The sequence below is a fragment of the Lipotes vexillifer genome, unplaced genomic scaffold (assembly GCF_000442215.2).
Source record: "Lipotes vexillifer unplaced genomic scaffold, Lipotes_vexillifer_v1.1 scaffold770, whole genome shotgun sequence".
NCBI lineage: Eukaryota > Metazoa > Chordata > Mammalia > Artiodactyla > Lipotidae > Lipotes > Lipotes vexillifer.
The window spans coordinates 513,354-530,164 of record NW_006798803.1 but is presented as its reverse complement, the minus strand read 5'-3'; the positions used below and the strand labels follow the sequence as shown (position 1 = coordinate 530,164).

The following is a 16,811-nucleotide window of genomic DNA, read 5'->3' as shown; positions in this document are numbered from 1 at the left end:
GGGCGGCGGACGCCAGCTCGCTGCTCCGCCGCCCCAAGCCTATTGCGGTGGAGCAAGAGCGGGTCCCGCCCTTCGGTGGGCGCCCCTCCGCTCCTCTCGGGTCTATGGAGGAAAAACTGCGCTGGCCCCGCGGTTCCCATGGCCGCAGTCGCCTGCGGCACCAAGGCCATGTCCCTTTTCAAGCGGACCTTGGTGCTGAGCCCCGGCGCGGCGCCCAGGGGCGCGGGCACTCCCCCGCGCGGCTGCCCCTTGCCCGCCGCCGCTTGGCCCTCCAAGGACCGGCCGCGGGGAGAGGGCGTGTGCGGCCGGCTGCGGAGCCCCGCGGCAGCCGGCCGCCCGCCCCAGCCCCACTCCAGCCCCTCCGCGTCTCCCACCGCCGTGTGTCTCCTCTGCCCGCAGGACTCGCTCAGCAGCAGCTTGAAAACTTGTTACAAGTACTTGAATCAGACCAGTCGCAGTTTCGCAGCTGTTATCCAGGCGCTGGATGGGGAAATGCGGTGAGTGGCGCAGGCAGCTCTTTGTGACCTGGGGGAAGAAAACTTTGCCACGGGTCATTCGAAGCCACTTTTTGACACGGCCCCTCGCGTTGCTGTCGCCTTGCTTGTGGCGTAGCCTGAACAGGCCCCGCTGGGTGAAGGAAATGTTCGCGGTTGAAACACGCCTGTGTTTACTTTAGAATGCCCTTCCAGGCACCTGGCCATCTCATAGCTTCCCTGCAGGCCCAGCTCTTTCAGGGAGGGGGAGGGGATGTTTATTAACTTTTTTTAGTGATGGCAGCTGGACCTGTCTCTAAGCGGCTCATGCATTTTCCTTGGCTTCACTTATGCTACTTTGCATTTCTAGTATATTGGGTTAATTCTTCTGAAGTTGCCTCTGTGCAGATTATGTACATGACTTAGACGTTAGGTATGATAGTATTGATAGTGAGAAGTTATTGTGTCTTTTGACTTTATCTGCAAAATAATAGTTCCGTCCACATGGTCTGCTGGTCTTTCTACAGTTGTGCTGCATTAGTTAAATGGTAACTCATGTGGGAGTAGTAGTGACGTCCAGCTGGCAGGTTATTTATTTATTTATTTTTATAAATAAACTACAGAAGTCCGTTGCTCCCAGCTAAGAAAGAGAAGCCAAGAAGTTGCATTAAGTACGAAAAGTTTTGGGTATCCTTTCACAGTTCTGTAGAGTTAAGGGTGTAGGAGGGTTTAGAAAATGGCCCAGCAAAAATGAGATGTGATTTTAAAACAAATATCTTTGAACGTTTGTTCCAATGTATTGATAGTTATTCCTTTCTTACAGCCATGCAGTATGCATATTTTATCTGGTTCTCCGAGCACTGGACACTCTGGAAGATGACATGACCATCAGTATAGGAAGAAAGGTCCCCCTGTTACACAACTTCCACTCGTACCTTTATGAGCCCGACTGGCGGTTCACGGAGAGCAAGGAGAAGGACCGACAAGTCCTGGAGGACTTTCCAACGGTAGCGGGACTAACGGGATGCAGTCGTGCACACGCTTGGTGGGGTGGCCATCAGCTGGCCCGGGTGCCTGGAGGGAACTGCAAAACCAGCAGTCTCAGGGCAGTGTAGCATAATGTGGCAATGGTGCATCTCAAGCCAGACTGCCTGGGTTGGCGGCCCCATGCTCCCACTCCTTAACTGGTGCTGCGTTACATAGCCTGCCTGTGCCTCTGTTTCTTCATCGGTAAGACAGAATAATGGTCCCTGCCTCCTAGTGTGGTTGTGAGGATGGAAAGAGTTAACGTAGCTGGAGCTCTTAGGTGTTAGCTGCTGCTGTCATTACCAGGATGTTGTTGGGAAGTCCAGCCTTCCTTCCCTTGTGGAAAGAGTACTCCAGTGCCAGTGTCGTGAAAGATGGGTTCTCCAGCCAGTGCACCCGAGAACGCAGCCTAGGTGTGTCGCGCTGCTGGCCTCTGGGGCACCCTGAACCTGGTGGTGTGCTGTGCAGCTCATGATGGGTGGCAGCTGTGGGGTAGGGCGCGGGCTCTTCGCAGCTGAGCTGAGGACTGAAGCAGGATGATCTCTGCCACCCGCAGCTGCGTGAGCCTGGACACACCCCTTAACTTCCTTGTGCCTCAGTTTTCTCATTTGTAAAGTTAAAGCTGCGAGGCCTGAATGAGTTCATACATGTAGAGTACTTAGAATAGTGTTAGGTATTTAGTCCACTCAGTTGGAGTAAAGTGGGTTCTAATTAAAATCTTGAGCTTTAGAAGATCCCACAAATTCCAGTTGCCGAGGGTTAGGTGTACAGTGAGTGGGTTTGGGGCGAGGGCCTCCCTCACACAGCACTGCTCTCAGATAGGGGCAAGAAGGGCCCTTCCCCCTCCCCTCACTTATTTATTTTTTTTTAAGTCCATCTTTTTTTTTTTTTTTTTTTTTTTAGTTTTTGTAACTGAAAGGGCCCTTCCCCCCCCCCCCTTTATTTTTTTTTTTTTTAGTCCCTCTTTTTTTTTTTTTTTTTTTTGGCCGCGTGGTGTGGCATGCGGGATCTTAGTTCCCCAACCAGGATTCGAACCTGTGCCCCCTGCATTGGGAGCCCAGAGTCGTAACCACTGGACCGCCAGGGAAGTCTCTTCCTGCCCCTCACTTTAGAGGGCCCCCCTCTGGGCCACCTCACCCTCAAGGGGGGCCATGGGAGCGTGTGCAGCTCCCCTTGTAGACCATCTTCTGGGGGTCTGGGGTTGTGTGCCCCTAATTCCCTGAGACACCCCACACACACACCAGCTTGCAGTCCGTTTCCTGGGGCCCATCTCCTCCAGGGTGTACTGTGCACCAGTGACCGTGCCCCTTGGCCCGAGAGTGGCTCTTCAGGAGGGTCGTGGGTGAAGCTTGACCCTGCTGTCTGGGGTGTCCTTACACACGAGTGTGAGATTCCTCCTCCTGGCAGTCTCTGCACTATTTAATTTTGGAACAGAAGCTCGAGGGACCAAGAATTGTAAATTCACACCCGAGTCCTCCCGGTGGCTGTGAAGGTATGTTTGTCAGGGCGGGAGAAGAGAACATACTGCACTTGGTAAGTTACTAGCTCGTTTGATGGTTTAAGATTTTGAGCCGTATGGCGTGTGGCCACCGTTGTACTCTTGACCCGGGCCCGGTGGAAGGTGGGGCTGAGCCTCCACGGGGCCTTCTAACCGAGTGAAGCGGCTGAAGCCTTCCTCCGGTCAGCATTGACATGGGACCTGTGGCTGTAATAAGGCTTCAGTGCTCATTAGTTGATACCAAGCTTTCTAGAACACTCATTGTATATTATGGGTAAAATTAGAGTACATCTTTTTCACCTGGTACTAGTGGAGACTGGTAGTCTTAGAGATCTACCTCCAAACACAGCTTGAGAAATAAGAAAGGGTTACTTTTAAATGATAATGGCAATAACAGCATACATTTATTGAGCTATGAGTTACGAAATGTATTTCATTATTGGTTTATCATTTGCTTTATTTAATATTAATATAGTTTTAACGTGTAATGGATGTGATACACTGTTAACCATGTGTGTATAGATAAGGAAACTGAGACATAGAGATTTAAGCCCCTTGCCTGAAATCACCTGTGAAGTTAAGTGGCAGAACCAGGATTCAAACACAAAAGACCTACATCCAGAACCCTTGTTCTTAATCCCTGGCACACTCTACTGCCCCTTTAAAAAATGGTTAAAAATAAAACTTTGCATATAGGTGAAGGTAGCATCACCTAGTGTTTTGGTGGGTTTTTTTTTTTTTTTTTCCTTTGGCTGTGTTGGCTCTTCGTTGCTGCGCGCGGGCTTTCTCTAGTTGGGGCGAGCAGGGGCTACTCTTTGTTGCTGTGCGCGGGCTTCTCAATGCGGTGGCTTCTCTTGTAGTGGAGCACAGGCTCTAGGCACACGGGCTTCAGTAGTTGTGGCTTGCAGGCTCTAGAGCGCAGGCTCAGTAGTTGTGGCACATGGGCTCAGTGGCAGTTCTTTTAATATTAGGAATATTAATTCTTTATCTGCAGTGTAAATTCCAAATATTTTTTTCACCTTTTCACCTGCCTTTTTTCACCTTAAAAGCACTTGGTTCTAGGAAACCATTTAAAAAAAAAAAAAAATTTATTTATTTATTTTTGGCTGCGTTGGGTCTTCATTGCTGTGTGTGGGCTTTCTCTAGTTGTGGCAAGCAGGGGGATACTCTCCGTTGCGGTGTGCGGGCTTCTCATTGCGGTGGCTTGTTGAGGAGCATGGGCTCTAGGCACACGGGCTTCAGTAGTTGTGGCACGTGGGCTCAGTAGTTGTGGCTTGTGGGCTCTAGAGCACAGGCTCAGTAGTTGTGGTGCACGGGCTTAGTTGCTCTGTGGCATGTGGGATCTTCCCGGACCAGGGCTCTAACCTGTGTCCCCTGCACTGGCAGGTGGATTCTTATCCACTGTGCCACCAGGGAAGCCCCACCCAGTGTTTTGATCATAACACCCCAAGGTTTATAATCAGGGAGATTTCTGTGTACATGCTCCCCTTGCCCCTGCTACGGGGCTGGCCTTTCTCCATTGTACCAGTGGACTCCCCGTGGTGTCCTTCCTTCTCGTACTTGGAATCACTAGAGAGTGACCCCGGGACCTAGAAGTGTACTGTAGCTGGGAAACAGAATTCCCTGGAGGGGCAAGGAAAAGCCCCTCCTGGCTGACCTCGCAGGCAGAGCTGCCTGGGGGAGTCGGGCCCTCCCCTCCCCACCCTCCCTCAGGGTTCTGGGAAAACGCAGAGCTCTTCATAGTCACTCCGTAGATATTTTTGTTTTCATGTTTTGAATTATATAATGATGTAGTAAGTACCAAGGAGTTGAAGTTGGTTCACATCCAGCAGTGAAGTGTTTATTTTGGAGCCTTTGTTTTCGAGCCTAAGCTGCTCCTCCCCCAGCTCGCTGGCCTTTCCCCTCTTATAAATAGAACTGACCCAGCCTGGGAGCTGTTGAAAGACCAGATCCTAGGGAGATTTAGGGATTCAAATGACCTTTGGTAGAGCTGTTCGTTTGCTTCAGTCCACGTGGGAATTACCTTTTGGCTTTGTCTTGGAACAGCTGTTCTGTAGAGGAGTTCTGGAGAGATCAGTTTGGTTTTATGGAATTTGGGGGTTTAACAGTTTATGTTCATCAGAATAATCCTAAAGGACCTTAGGCTTTTGAACCCCTTCAGTGCCCTGCAGCCCTCTGGGTTTCCCTCAGGTCCTTAAATTTAGGTGTTCCTCGAGGGAGTTTTTCTAACCTTTCTGTAAACATAGACCAGGTTATTTCTCACACTTCGGAAGCTTAGCAAGGTATATTCACTGTTTTCAGTATTGTGTGTTGATAGCATATTATTTAAGAAGTTTCATGGTGTTTTATTGGGTTGGCTAAAAAGTTCGTTCTGGTTTTCCCAAAAGATGGGATGAAAACCCGAACAAACTTTTTGGCCAACCCAGTATATTCTATTTTGATAACCTACAGACACTTCTTTGAACTTAAGCAAGATACTTGTACAGTAGCCGTGACTTTTAAGAACATCAGTAGTACTTTTCGACATTAAAGCTTGGGCTATGAAAAATAAATGTTGGATAGCCTGCTGCAGATTGAACTAAACTGAGTTGTTTAAGGAATTAGAAAGTGTAGCCTTATAGTAGGGAGACACTGTAGCTTCATGGTATGAATTCGGGAACTGAGGATAGACACTGGTTGCCTGGTCTCCTTGCTAGAACATAAGCTCTGGGTACGGAGTTTCTGGTCATCTCCCGGCTGTGCATTCCCAGTGCCCACAGCAGTGCTGGTTGTATAGGAAGTGGCCAAGACATGTTTGCACAAATGAATCTTCACTATCATGAGGCTTGTCTGAAAATGAGGCATTCTTCCTAAAATTCTTACACTTATGTCCAGTTTTATGTTGAATTATCTCATTGTTCATTAGGTGGGAAGATGAGCATATAATAAGACTATGAATCTTCTTTTTTTGGTTTTTTTTGGGGGGGGGCCTTGCCCCAAGGCTTGTGGGATCTTAGTTCCCTGACCAGGGGTCGAACCCGGCCCCTCAGCAGTGAGAGCTCGGAGTCCTAACCCCTGGGCCACCAGGGAATTCCCTGAATCTTCTTTTGAGTCTAGAAACTTTAGCATTTCTGTACTCTTCTATTTTAATATTCATGAAATTTGCCAAACTTATTCTATATGTAGAAAGCTAGCATAACCTAGATGTTAACACTTATAACTGGATCGTTTGGGAGTCTTCCCTGATGAGTTCTGTTGTTGCTTTGCTTTATGATCTGTAGGTATCCTGTTGGTTCCCAGTTTTAATACGTATTTCATATTTTCTGGTTTTTATGACCTCCATTTCAGATCTCCCTGGAGTTTCGAAATCTGGCTGAGAAATACCAAACAGTGATAGTTGACATTTGCCGGAAGATGGGATTTGGGATGGCAGAGTTTTTGGACAAGCGTGTGATGTCTGAACAGGAGTGGGACAAGGTTAGTGTCCCTGTGTAGCGTTGTCGGTGTGAGTAGCACTGATGAACTGGCAGTGCTCACCATGACATTCGGGCCAAGAGACAAGGGGTGGTTTCACAGCCCAGCTGTAATGTCTCCACATAAACACTTAATAGGGGCTTACCTGTAGTCATACCTGGAATAATCGTTGCTCTGGAGAGTTTATTGTCAAGTTAGGCCAGGGGTCCCCAACCCCTGGGCCATGGACCGGTACAGGTCCACAGCCCGTTAGGAAGCGGGCCGCACAGCAGGAGGGTGCGGTGGGCGAGCGAGCGAAGCTTCATCTGCCGCTCCCCATCGCTCGCATTAGCCATCCCCCACACCCCCACCCTGTCCGTGGACAAACTGTCTTCCACGAAACTGGTCCCTGGTGCCAGAAAGGTTGGGGACCACTGAGTTCGGCCAAAGCAGATATAACTCATCCCAGAGGTGCAAACATTAAGCTGATGAAAGTGTCTCTGACTTGCTGTGAAATTTGAGGTTAATGACCAAATTATTGCATGTAATATAGAGACATCAGTAGTTTTCACATCTTAAAATGTGTCTTCTACTTTTTTCATTTACTGAGCATGCGTGTGTGTTTCTGAGTCATTTCTAGTTTCTTCATAACACAAGCTAACTTTTTTTTAAAATGAAATTTGGGTTTCTTTTCGTTTTTAACATTTCTTTGTTTAGGCCGTGCTGGGTCTTACTTGCGGCATGCTGAGTCTTTAGTTGTGGCATGCGGGATCTAGTTCCCCAACCAGGGATCGAGCTCAAGCCCCCTGCATTGGGAGCGCAGAGTCTTAGCCACTGGACCACCAGGGAGTCCCCACGAGCTTACTTTTAAATTCAGTGCCACCTTGGCCCCATTTACTTAGGAGTAGGTATCAGACTGTTAATTATATTCAGTGTCTGTTTCCTCAGAAACAAAAAGGTTCACGAGGATCCCAAGGCACTAACTTGGATCATAGTTGCATTACGCTGAGGAGTGAGTGCCTTTCTAATACCCACTCCTCCTTCCCCATCATCTTTTCATAGAAATAAGACGATGCGAGAGGTTCCAGGTTTCTTGACGTCCGCCTACTTCTTTTTACGGTGCTTGTAGATGCACATACGTGGAGGTACACTTCAGGAGCCCCTGGGGGGCCCAGGTTGTCTTCCTCTAGGGACAGAGCAGCTGGAAAGGGCTGTGAGAGCAGATGATGTGGAAGATACAATTATACTGGCTTTCATTTGGCCAGAGGTTATCCCTGACCAGCAGCTGTGAAGGACGTTGGCCAGGGGTTGGGGAGAGCGTGCTTCTGTGGACAAAGTGACGTAATTGACTACGGGGACTAAACTTGACTCAAAATACAAGATAGGAGGGGAGGGGGTCTTGCCCATTTTCCATAGGAATGGCCTCTGTGAGACTTACTCATCACCTCAGTGGAAGCAGAGACATTTTAAACGTCTAAATTGTGTACATATTTTGTGTCTCTAATAGTGTTTAGGTTAGGATCCCGAAAGAGATGCTACTGTATAGTCATTGAGTGAGTGTAGGTCCAAGGTCTGGCCTCCTCATTTTTCACGACTCAAAACTTGATGACAACATCTTTGGAACTGGTGGTTTATGCTCCACAAGTTAGTGTGAGTGTGGCTGCTGCTAGAATATCAGTTTATGAATTTAAAGTTAAAGCTGAAACTCCTGGCCACGAACCAGCGCTGGTTATCAGCACAGTAACTTCCTTTTCTGCCGTGCAGATCTATTCAGGAAACTTAATTATAGGCTGTTGAATAGAAGTTCTGATCAGATAAAACTGAATACTTGTAAAGATTTTTCTTTTCCTTCAACTTTAGAGGAAAATGAATACCACCATTCTAGGAGTATTTGTACCCAAAGAACTGTTATCTTAACATAAAATATACTTTTCCTTGGACAGCAGTATGGATGTTGTAATGTAATACGTAATGTGTTTATTAATTTCTTGTAAGTCTTTTAAAAATTTCTTGTGGTTGTCCACAGCTGCTTTCTCTCTGATTTCAGCATATCTTTACTTTTTCCAGATCCTTCCTCTCCTAGAACATATTTCAAGTGCTTTTTCTACCATTTCATCGTACCCCTTGATTAGTCTGTGACTTTGTATTACTTTCTTTTTTTAAAAAAACAGTTAGTTAATTTTTGGCTGCGTTGGGCCTTCGTTGCTGCGCACGGGCTTTCTCTAGTTGCGGCCAGCGGGGGCTACTCTTCATTGTGGTGCGCGGGCTTCTCATTGCGGTGGCTTCTCTTGTTGAAGAGCGCGGGCTCTAGGCGTGCGGGCCTCAGTAGCCATAGCACGCGGGCTCAGTAGTTGTGGCGCATGGGCTTAGTTGCTCCGTGGCATGTGGGATCTTCCCAGAGCAGGGCTCGAACCCTTGTCCCCTGCATTGGAAGGCGGATTTCTAACCACTGCGCCACCAGGGAAGCCCTGTATTACTTTCAGCCAGAGACACTCTCTACTCTGGTCTTCGCCTAACTCTGCTGCAGAGGGTACCTGCTTTAACTCCTCTTCACTTCTTAAGTTGTCTAATGGACATTCATTTTATAAACGTATTGCTTTAAGTAATACAATATTGTAAATCGACTGTATTTCAATTTAAAAACAAAGAGTATTCCATTGAGTTGTCTTGGAATAGTCTTCTCCGGGGAGGGCAGCTTTGACAAACCACTTGTATAGAAAAAAACTTCTTTGACAATTAAGATTTACATTTACTCAGATTTCATTTGAGAGAAAGGCAGAGTTTTAGCAAAGTTGTTTAGCCCTGCCTCTGAAGCCATACGGCTTGGCTGAGAATCCCTGGCCTCTGACTCGCCAGATGAGTGATCTTGTGCAAGTTAAGTGACGTTTCTGTGCCTCAGTTTCTGCATCTGCACAATGGTGATAATTATTGAATGTGCCCCAGAAGATGTTTGTGAGGACCGAATATGCAGCATGCTTAAAACACATCCTTGAGGACTTCCCTGGTGGTCCAGTGGGTAAGACTCTGCGCTCCCACTGCAGGGGACCCGGGTTCGAACTCTGGTAAGGAGCTAGATCCCACGTGCATGCCGCAACTAAGAAGTCTGCATGCCTCAACCAAAGATCTTGCATGCCACAACTGAAGATCCCGAGTGTCGCAACTAAGACCCAGCACAGCCTAAATAAATTAATTAATTAAAAAAAATTTTTTTAATGAGTGAATAACTTAGGAAAGGATATTTAAAAAATAAATAAAACACATCCTTGTTATGTAAAAAAAACAAAGTACTACCACTACGTTCTTTTACTTAATGAGGATTTTGAGACACTGCAAGATCTTAAAATGTCTTCAAGATTAAATTCTACTTAGTATTCCAGTTTCTGTTAGAATATTCCTTATTCCCTCAAGGCCTTCACTCCCAATTTGGGATATCAAAAAGTTTACTGTACTAGTTAATTTTTTCAGTAACCTTTTATTCTAGAAGCAGTACACGTGCATTGTACAGATATAGAAAATACAGTAAAATAAAATAAAATAAAATAAATCACATGAGCCAGAGATCACTTTTGTTAAGTCTTTTGTGCACATCCTTCTTGGAATGTTTTTTACTCCTTACATGTACATGGTGTATAATGTGGTTTTTTTTAAGCAAAATGAGATCTTTTACATTCTTTTTGGAACCTGGTTTTTTGTAGTTAATGATCTCTGGCATTTCTGTTTTAGTAAAAGTTTCATTCTTAAAGTACTTTAAAAATCATCTTTTACAGTACTGTCACTATGTTGCTGGGCTGGTGGGAATTGGCCTTTCTCGTCTGTTCTCGGCCTCAGAGTTAGAAGATCCCTTAATTGGTGAAGACACAGAGCTTGCCAACTCTATGGGCCTGTTTCTGCAGAAAACAAACATCATCCGTGATTATCTGGAAGACCAGCGAGAAGGAAGAGAGTTTTGGCCTCAAGAGGTAATAGGTTCAGGGGATTTGGGGAGAAATAATTTTGAATGCTCTCTGACAACAAAACATTAAACCCTTTTGGTTGCAAGTGACAGAAACACAAATCAAGCTCCCTTAGACAGCATAGGAGACAGTGTAGACTAGGTTAGGATTTAGTTTGCTTCAGGGGGACGGGCTGCATCCAGGGATTCAGACTATGTAATAAGGCTTTGTCCCCTTTCTACCTCTTGGACAGGCTTTGTCCAGTGGTGGGTATAACGTCCCATGACTCACTCATAGGCTTGCTTCCTATGCCCATCCCTTAATTAGTTAGTAGCCAGAGCATTGAGCACTCAGTCTAGACCTGGAATATGTCTGCCCACACATGTAGAATGGATTTCCTCCAAGAAAGAAGGACTTGGTGGCAAGAAGGGGCACCAGATGGGTATCCACTACAGATGTTCATTATCAGAGACAATAGTGGATCTTTGACTTAATTTAAAATGGACAGGGAAAGGAAGGGCTTTGACATTGATTTTATTCAGAAGGAAAGCTAGGAAATCTTAGGACTATCTCCTGATTTTACTCCAGCATTTACCTTTTGTTTTAATCCATCAGATGGTATCCTAGGGACTTCCCTGGTGGCGCAGTGGTTAAGAATCCACCTGCCAGTGCAGGGGACACGGGTTCGAGCCCTGGTCCGGGAAGATCCCACATGCCGCGGAGCAACTAAGCCCGTGTGCCACAACTACTGAGCCTGCGCTCTAGAGCCCGTGCTCCGCAACAAGAGAAGCCACCGCAATGAGAAGCCCACTCACCACAACCAAGAGTAGCCCCTGCTCTCTGCAACTAGAGAAAGCCCACACATAGCAGTGAAGACCCAATGCAGCCAAAAATAAATAAATTAATATATTATTTTTAAAAAAAAGATTAAAAAAAAACGGTTTCCTAGAACCAAGTGCTTTTAAGGTGAAAAAAGGCAGGTGAGAAGGTGGAAAAGATATTTGGAATTTATACTGCAGATAAAGAGTTAATATTCCTAACATTAAAAGAACTGCCAAAAGTTAAGTAAAAGACCAACTGCACAGAAAAAATGGGTAAAGGGATAAGAACAGGTAGTTCACAGAAAGAAAGATGGAAATGATCCTTAAATATCTGGGAAGGTGATCAACCTTACTCCTGATAGGTGAAATTCACATTAAACCTCCCCTGGCCTCAGACATCATAGGTTTTCAAGCCTCCCAGGTGACTGTGGTGTGCAGCGAGGTCGAGAAACAGCTCTTGACAACCCCTCCTTTGACACCAAGGCTCAGAGAAGGGAAGGGGCTTGTCTCAGGACTCCCAGAAGGGGAGCTTCTGTCTCCTGGGTCTCAGCCCGGTGCCTGTCCAGGAAACCACACCGCCTTTCATACGAGGCTCTGTATCCCTGCACATGCTTCACTGACCACTCTTCTGTAAAATAGAATAGTTTATACCACCAGGCAGTGGTGCGAATAAAATGAGAAAAACTTCTAGCACAGAGTGCTTAGTAAATGTCAGTTCAAGCAGCTTAACGACAACAAAAAACAGTCCTGAGATACCATTTCCTGCATCAGATTGGGAAAATGTCGGAAGTTTGATAAGCCGTAAGTCATGCTGGGGAAATGGGTGCTCCTGTGTGGGTGGTGAGCATAAGCTTGGCCAGTGACGGCTGTGGGAGGTTACTGACCGCAGCCATTGTTTGTAATAGTTACGTTTATAAATGACTCAGATGTCCGTCCGTATGGGACGGAGTGCATGAGCTATGGTCTATCCACGCAGTGGAGCACCAAAAGAGCGATCCTGCTGTGGAGTGAGCTCCAGGTTATATTACTAAGTGAAAAAAGCAAGGTGCGTAACAGTATGTGTAGTTCAAATGGAAGGATAAACCAGAAAGGAATAAAGTTTTCAGTAATTATATTGTGAATAATAATGATAATATTGAAACTATTCTAGAAACTTTGCAGCTTAAAGAAAATAGGTAATTTTGTTCATATCATTAGGAAGCAAGATTTTCAGTCTAAAATAAAGGTTGCAAAGATAGAAAACACTGAAGTTAAGCAAAAACTCCAGTGATCCTAAACTGGATTGGAAATAGCAGTATGAACTCATGATATCGTTTCTCTTAGAAAATTCTAGCTCCATCTACTAAGAGTTGTATTGTAGAAAGAGGCCCAAGTGGCTCCTCAGTCCCCTTGATGGGACCCTAATAGCCTTTGATAGCTGCCGTGCCATTAGGTATGTCAAGATGTTCCAAGCTCATTTTGTACATTTTTTGACTGGGATTTGGACTCATCCAACTCTTCAAGAAGCCTAAGCTTTCTGTTAATGGGAAATGGTGCCTCCAGACCACACTTGGGCACTTGGGGTGGTCATTGCTCTCAGAGTAGTCGTCGTATATATTTAGTTTTAAATCTAAAATATTTACCTTGTAGTTTATATTGATATTTCCAATTCAAACTCAGGACTGTTACATAGTCTCTTCTGTATTACCTCTCTACCTCTCCCTCATCCACAGTCATATTTCTCAAGGAAAATAGGAGATGACAGAATTAGTATATCCCATAATGACTCATTTGCTTTTTTCCCACATTACAGATGTAATTACACATTACCACAGTCTCTGAATAGTGACTGTAGTGCTACTGCTACCAAGTATGACTACTGAACACAGTTGAAAATATGTTTTCGCATATGCTAGCTAATTCCCTATTTTTATATTGTATTTATATCTAAATTGTCAGATCAGATAGCCATTAAGACTGGACTTCCCTGGTGGCGCAGTGGTTAAGAATCCACCTGCCAACGCAGGGGACACGGGTTTGAGCCCTGGTCCGGGAAGATCCCACATGCCGCAGAGCAACTAAGCCCGTGCACCACAACTACTGAGCCTGCGCTCTAGAGCCCACGTGCCACAACTACTGAAGCCTGCGCGCCTAAAGCCTGTGCTCCACAACAAGAGAAGCCACTGCAATGAGAAGCCCACACACCATAATGAAGAGTAGCCTCTACTCACTGCAACTAGAGAAAGTTGTGGCTCACAACTGTAACTGTAACTGTATAAAGTTACAGTAAGCGTTATTCTTTAGGAAGCTTAAGAACACCCAAGGATAAAAGTAAATTATTTGCTAGCTTCAGAGAATCCTCTAAATACTATTAAAGATCGTCAGACCAATTCTGTTGTTGGAGTTGAGGCTGTTATTTCATTTTCAGGTCACTAAGGTCAAGGAGGTAATGTTCTTACAGTAGAGACTCAGCTCATTTCCCCAGATACGCTTGTTCAGCAGTGTTCTTATCAGAACTGGGAATGTAATGTTAATCATTAATTATTTTGAGGCCTTGGCCATCCTGAGAATGTTTAGTGTTTAGCTTGTAGTACTATTGTAGCTGATTTTGTTAAAGCTGGTTATTTTTTCAGGAACAGACCAATGCCTTGCAAATAACAGGAGGCCTCTTTGGCCTGAGGTCATCAAAGTATTGCTTAGTACATGCTGCACTAATTGTCCCAAAGGAACACTTTCCCAAATACTTAACTTACTCTTGATTATGATTAGATCTTGATTGTAGTCATAATAGACATTGCGTAGAGGTTAAAACGGACTTGGTCTTGGTGAAAGATGAGGCAGCAGCTAAGAAAGGCTTTGTATATCATAGCTCTTACACACAAAGATCCTTTCATGTGACTTGTACACTGTTCCCCTGTGCATGTGCTAACTTGTCTTTCGATCTTCTTATCTGCCTAGGCTTGGAGCAAGTATGTGAACAAGCTGGGTGACTTTGCCAAGCCAGAGAACATGGACTTGGCCGTGCATTGCCTGAATGAGCTCATAGCCAGCACGCTGCACCACATCCCTGACGTCATCACTTACCTTTCACGACTTAGAAACCAGAGCATATTCAACTTCTGTGCTATTCCACAGGTGTGGATCGGGGAGGCCGAGGGGTCGGGGTGGTGTGCTGGGGATGGCATGCCTAGAATGCGTGTACTGTTTTGGTCTGTGTATTCAGGAATGTGGTTCCTCCAAAAAATGACTCTAGTGTATTTTCTTCTGCCAGGGGCAGGCACGTTCACAACACCTCCCCTCTGCCCCATGGCCATCACATTCAGGTCAGCCTTGAGGTTAAGCCTGCTTCTTTCCAGAACCTTCTAGATCCCTTGTTTCTAAACGAGCTAGTTTGATGCTTATCCTCACAATTAAATCTAGGGCTTTGAGTCAGATTTATGAGGAGTGCTGGGTGAAACACAGGTGAAGCTGTTACTAAAAAGTCTTATTTAAGCACCTAATTTTGGCTGTCCTTTTCCCAGACCTTGGGATAACAGAACCTGGTCCTGTGGACCTAGGAGCTTATACATTTTAAATGCCTTTACCAGTTATTTCCGTTTTTAACTCCAATAAAATGAAGATAGTTATAAGATTTAACTGATTTGGAAGCATGGTTTCGTCTTGTTCTAATGACCAATCTGACCAGTTGATGGAACTAAACTCTTTATGCCAGACTTATGTTTCCATCTATCCTAGAAATAATTTACCTTTGAGCATGGGAAGCTACACGGCCCCCTTTCTTTTGTCCCCTGCCACCCCCATGCTACTTTTTTAAAAAATGTATAATGATTATGTTCATTGTAGGAAAAATAGGGAGAAAAAACAAAATAGAAAAACCTTTCCAGATATTATTTTGGAATATCTGTTTTTCAGATCTAATAACCCATTGCCCCAGCATGGAAAATGTTACATTGGCTTGTGTTTGTTTTTTCCAAATAAAAAGGAAATATCGTGACTAAACTATAGAATTATTCAAGACCGCAAAGGGCACTTGATTCTGTGTTTTGTTGAGAAAGGGAAACATGGGAAAGGGAGAAGTCTTGATATGCTTTCTTTATGGGTATTTTCATAGTACCCATATACTATGGGTATAGTTGCATCTTAGCCCTTTGGCACTTTCTACCGAAGGTTCTCTTCCCTTCTCATGATGATTGCTTACAGTGCAGTTTCTCACTTTTTTTTCATGAAATGAGATGAATTAGTGTTTTCTCTCTCATTATCTGTAGGTCATGGCCATTGCCACTTTGGCTGCCTGTTATAATAATCAGCAGGTATTCAAAGGGGTGGTGAAGATACGAAAAGGGCAAGCAGTCACCCTGATGATGGATGCCACCAACATGCCAGCTGTAAAAGCTATAATACACCAGTACATGGAAGAGGTGGGATTTCATTTAATAATATCACTATTTAAACATTTCATATTTGGATATTAGATGATCTTAACAACTCACAGTGTTACGGCATTGGTGTTGGACGGGTTGATGTCCTTTATTTGGAAGACTAGGCACAGAGCGCCGAGTGTTGGGAGCTGCCCGGTACCCTGGTCAGAGGGGATAAAGGAAGCCAGGCCTTAGGATGGAGCTCCCAGGCGAATCATATTTTTTGAGCTGGAAGATGAAGTTAGAGGCCAACCAGGCCTCTCGTCTCACAGCTGAGGCGTGTGAAGCCAAGGCTGTGGCTGCTGACGCAGCATCTGACTGAGTGGATCCAGGACCCCAGGCCACACTCCCGACACCCGGTCCAGTACTTTCCACTATGGCAGGGACCTCAGTTGAGAAACCATTGTGGGGAATTGAGCAAAGGAAAACCATCAAGCTGCAACTGTTTCTAAATTTTCTAATGCAGATCTCATTTCAGATGCCCAAACCATCCTGTAAAACAGAACATGCTTGTTCTAGTCAAATCTCTAACTCTGGAGGGTGTAGTACATGACTTGGTTCAAAAGAACTTTTTCTTAAGAGGCTAGAACTCTACTTGCCAGGCCCTGGAGTAAGGCTTCTCAAATGGAGGTGATCTGGCCTCCCCCTCCCCTGGGGGACACTTGGCAATGTGTGGAGACATTTTTGATTGTCACGCTGGGGTGTGAGTGGCTACTACCATCTGGTGCGTAGACACCTGAGATCCTTAGGTTGGTTCTTAGTGAAGACTGAAATACTGCAGGAGATGAAAACATAAGGTCTCCCTCCCCGCAGATCACTGCTGCCCCTAGTTTTCTGACCCTTCCAGTCCCCCGGTTACGCTTTGACAGGGGTGAGATTTGTAGCAGCAGTTTCATCTAAACAGAATTCTACAAAACAACTCTTTGCTCTGATTTCCATTGCATATTGCACCTTCTCCTTGTATTCCTCCCTGTTTTGCACCTGCCAAGTTTTGCACCTCAGCATTTCTGCCCGAGGCACCTATAGAAGGTATAAGAGAAAAACCAGATTTTTAAAAAATCCTAAAATTCTTTTACTGACTAGATGAATATGTTCAGCCATTGACCAAAAAACTGCTACTGACGAGACTTGGGAAATTGGGGTTCACTGTTTAGCCAGCACTTATTTGGGGCGTACTCTGTGCCTGGCATAGCAGCCAAATAGGTGGATACTATTTTTTTTTTTTTTTTTTT

General features: G+C 45.2%; 1 protein-coding gene across 3 annotated transcripts in view; it reads left to right on the top strand.

The window, feature by feature from the left end:
* FDFT1 (farnesyl-diphosphate farnesyltransferase 1) overlaps window positions 1-16,811 on the top strand; it is a 37,290-nt gene that overhangs the window by 10,474 nt on the left and 10,005 nt on the right. Inside the window, exons 2-7 of one of the 3 annotated variants that reach the window (XM_007471119.1) lie at window positions 400-497; window positions 1,297-1,480; window positions 6,325-6,453; window positions 10,197-10,388; window positions 14,120-14,296; window positions 15,427-15,579. In XM_007471119.1, the coding sequence (XP_007471181.1) occupies window positions 400-497; window positions 1,297-1,480; window positions 6,325-6,453; window positions 10,197-10,388; window positions 14,120-14,296; window positions 15,427-15,579 (933 nt within the window). Of the gene's footprint in view, window positions 1-43; window positions 498-1,296; window positions 1,481-6,324; window positions 6,454-10,196; window positions 10,389-14,119; window positions 14,297-15,426; window positions 15,580-16,811 lie in introns of those variants that run through there. The other 2 variants (XM_007471118.1, XM_007471120.1) reach the window with 2 other exon arrangements.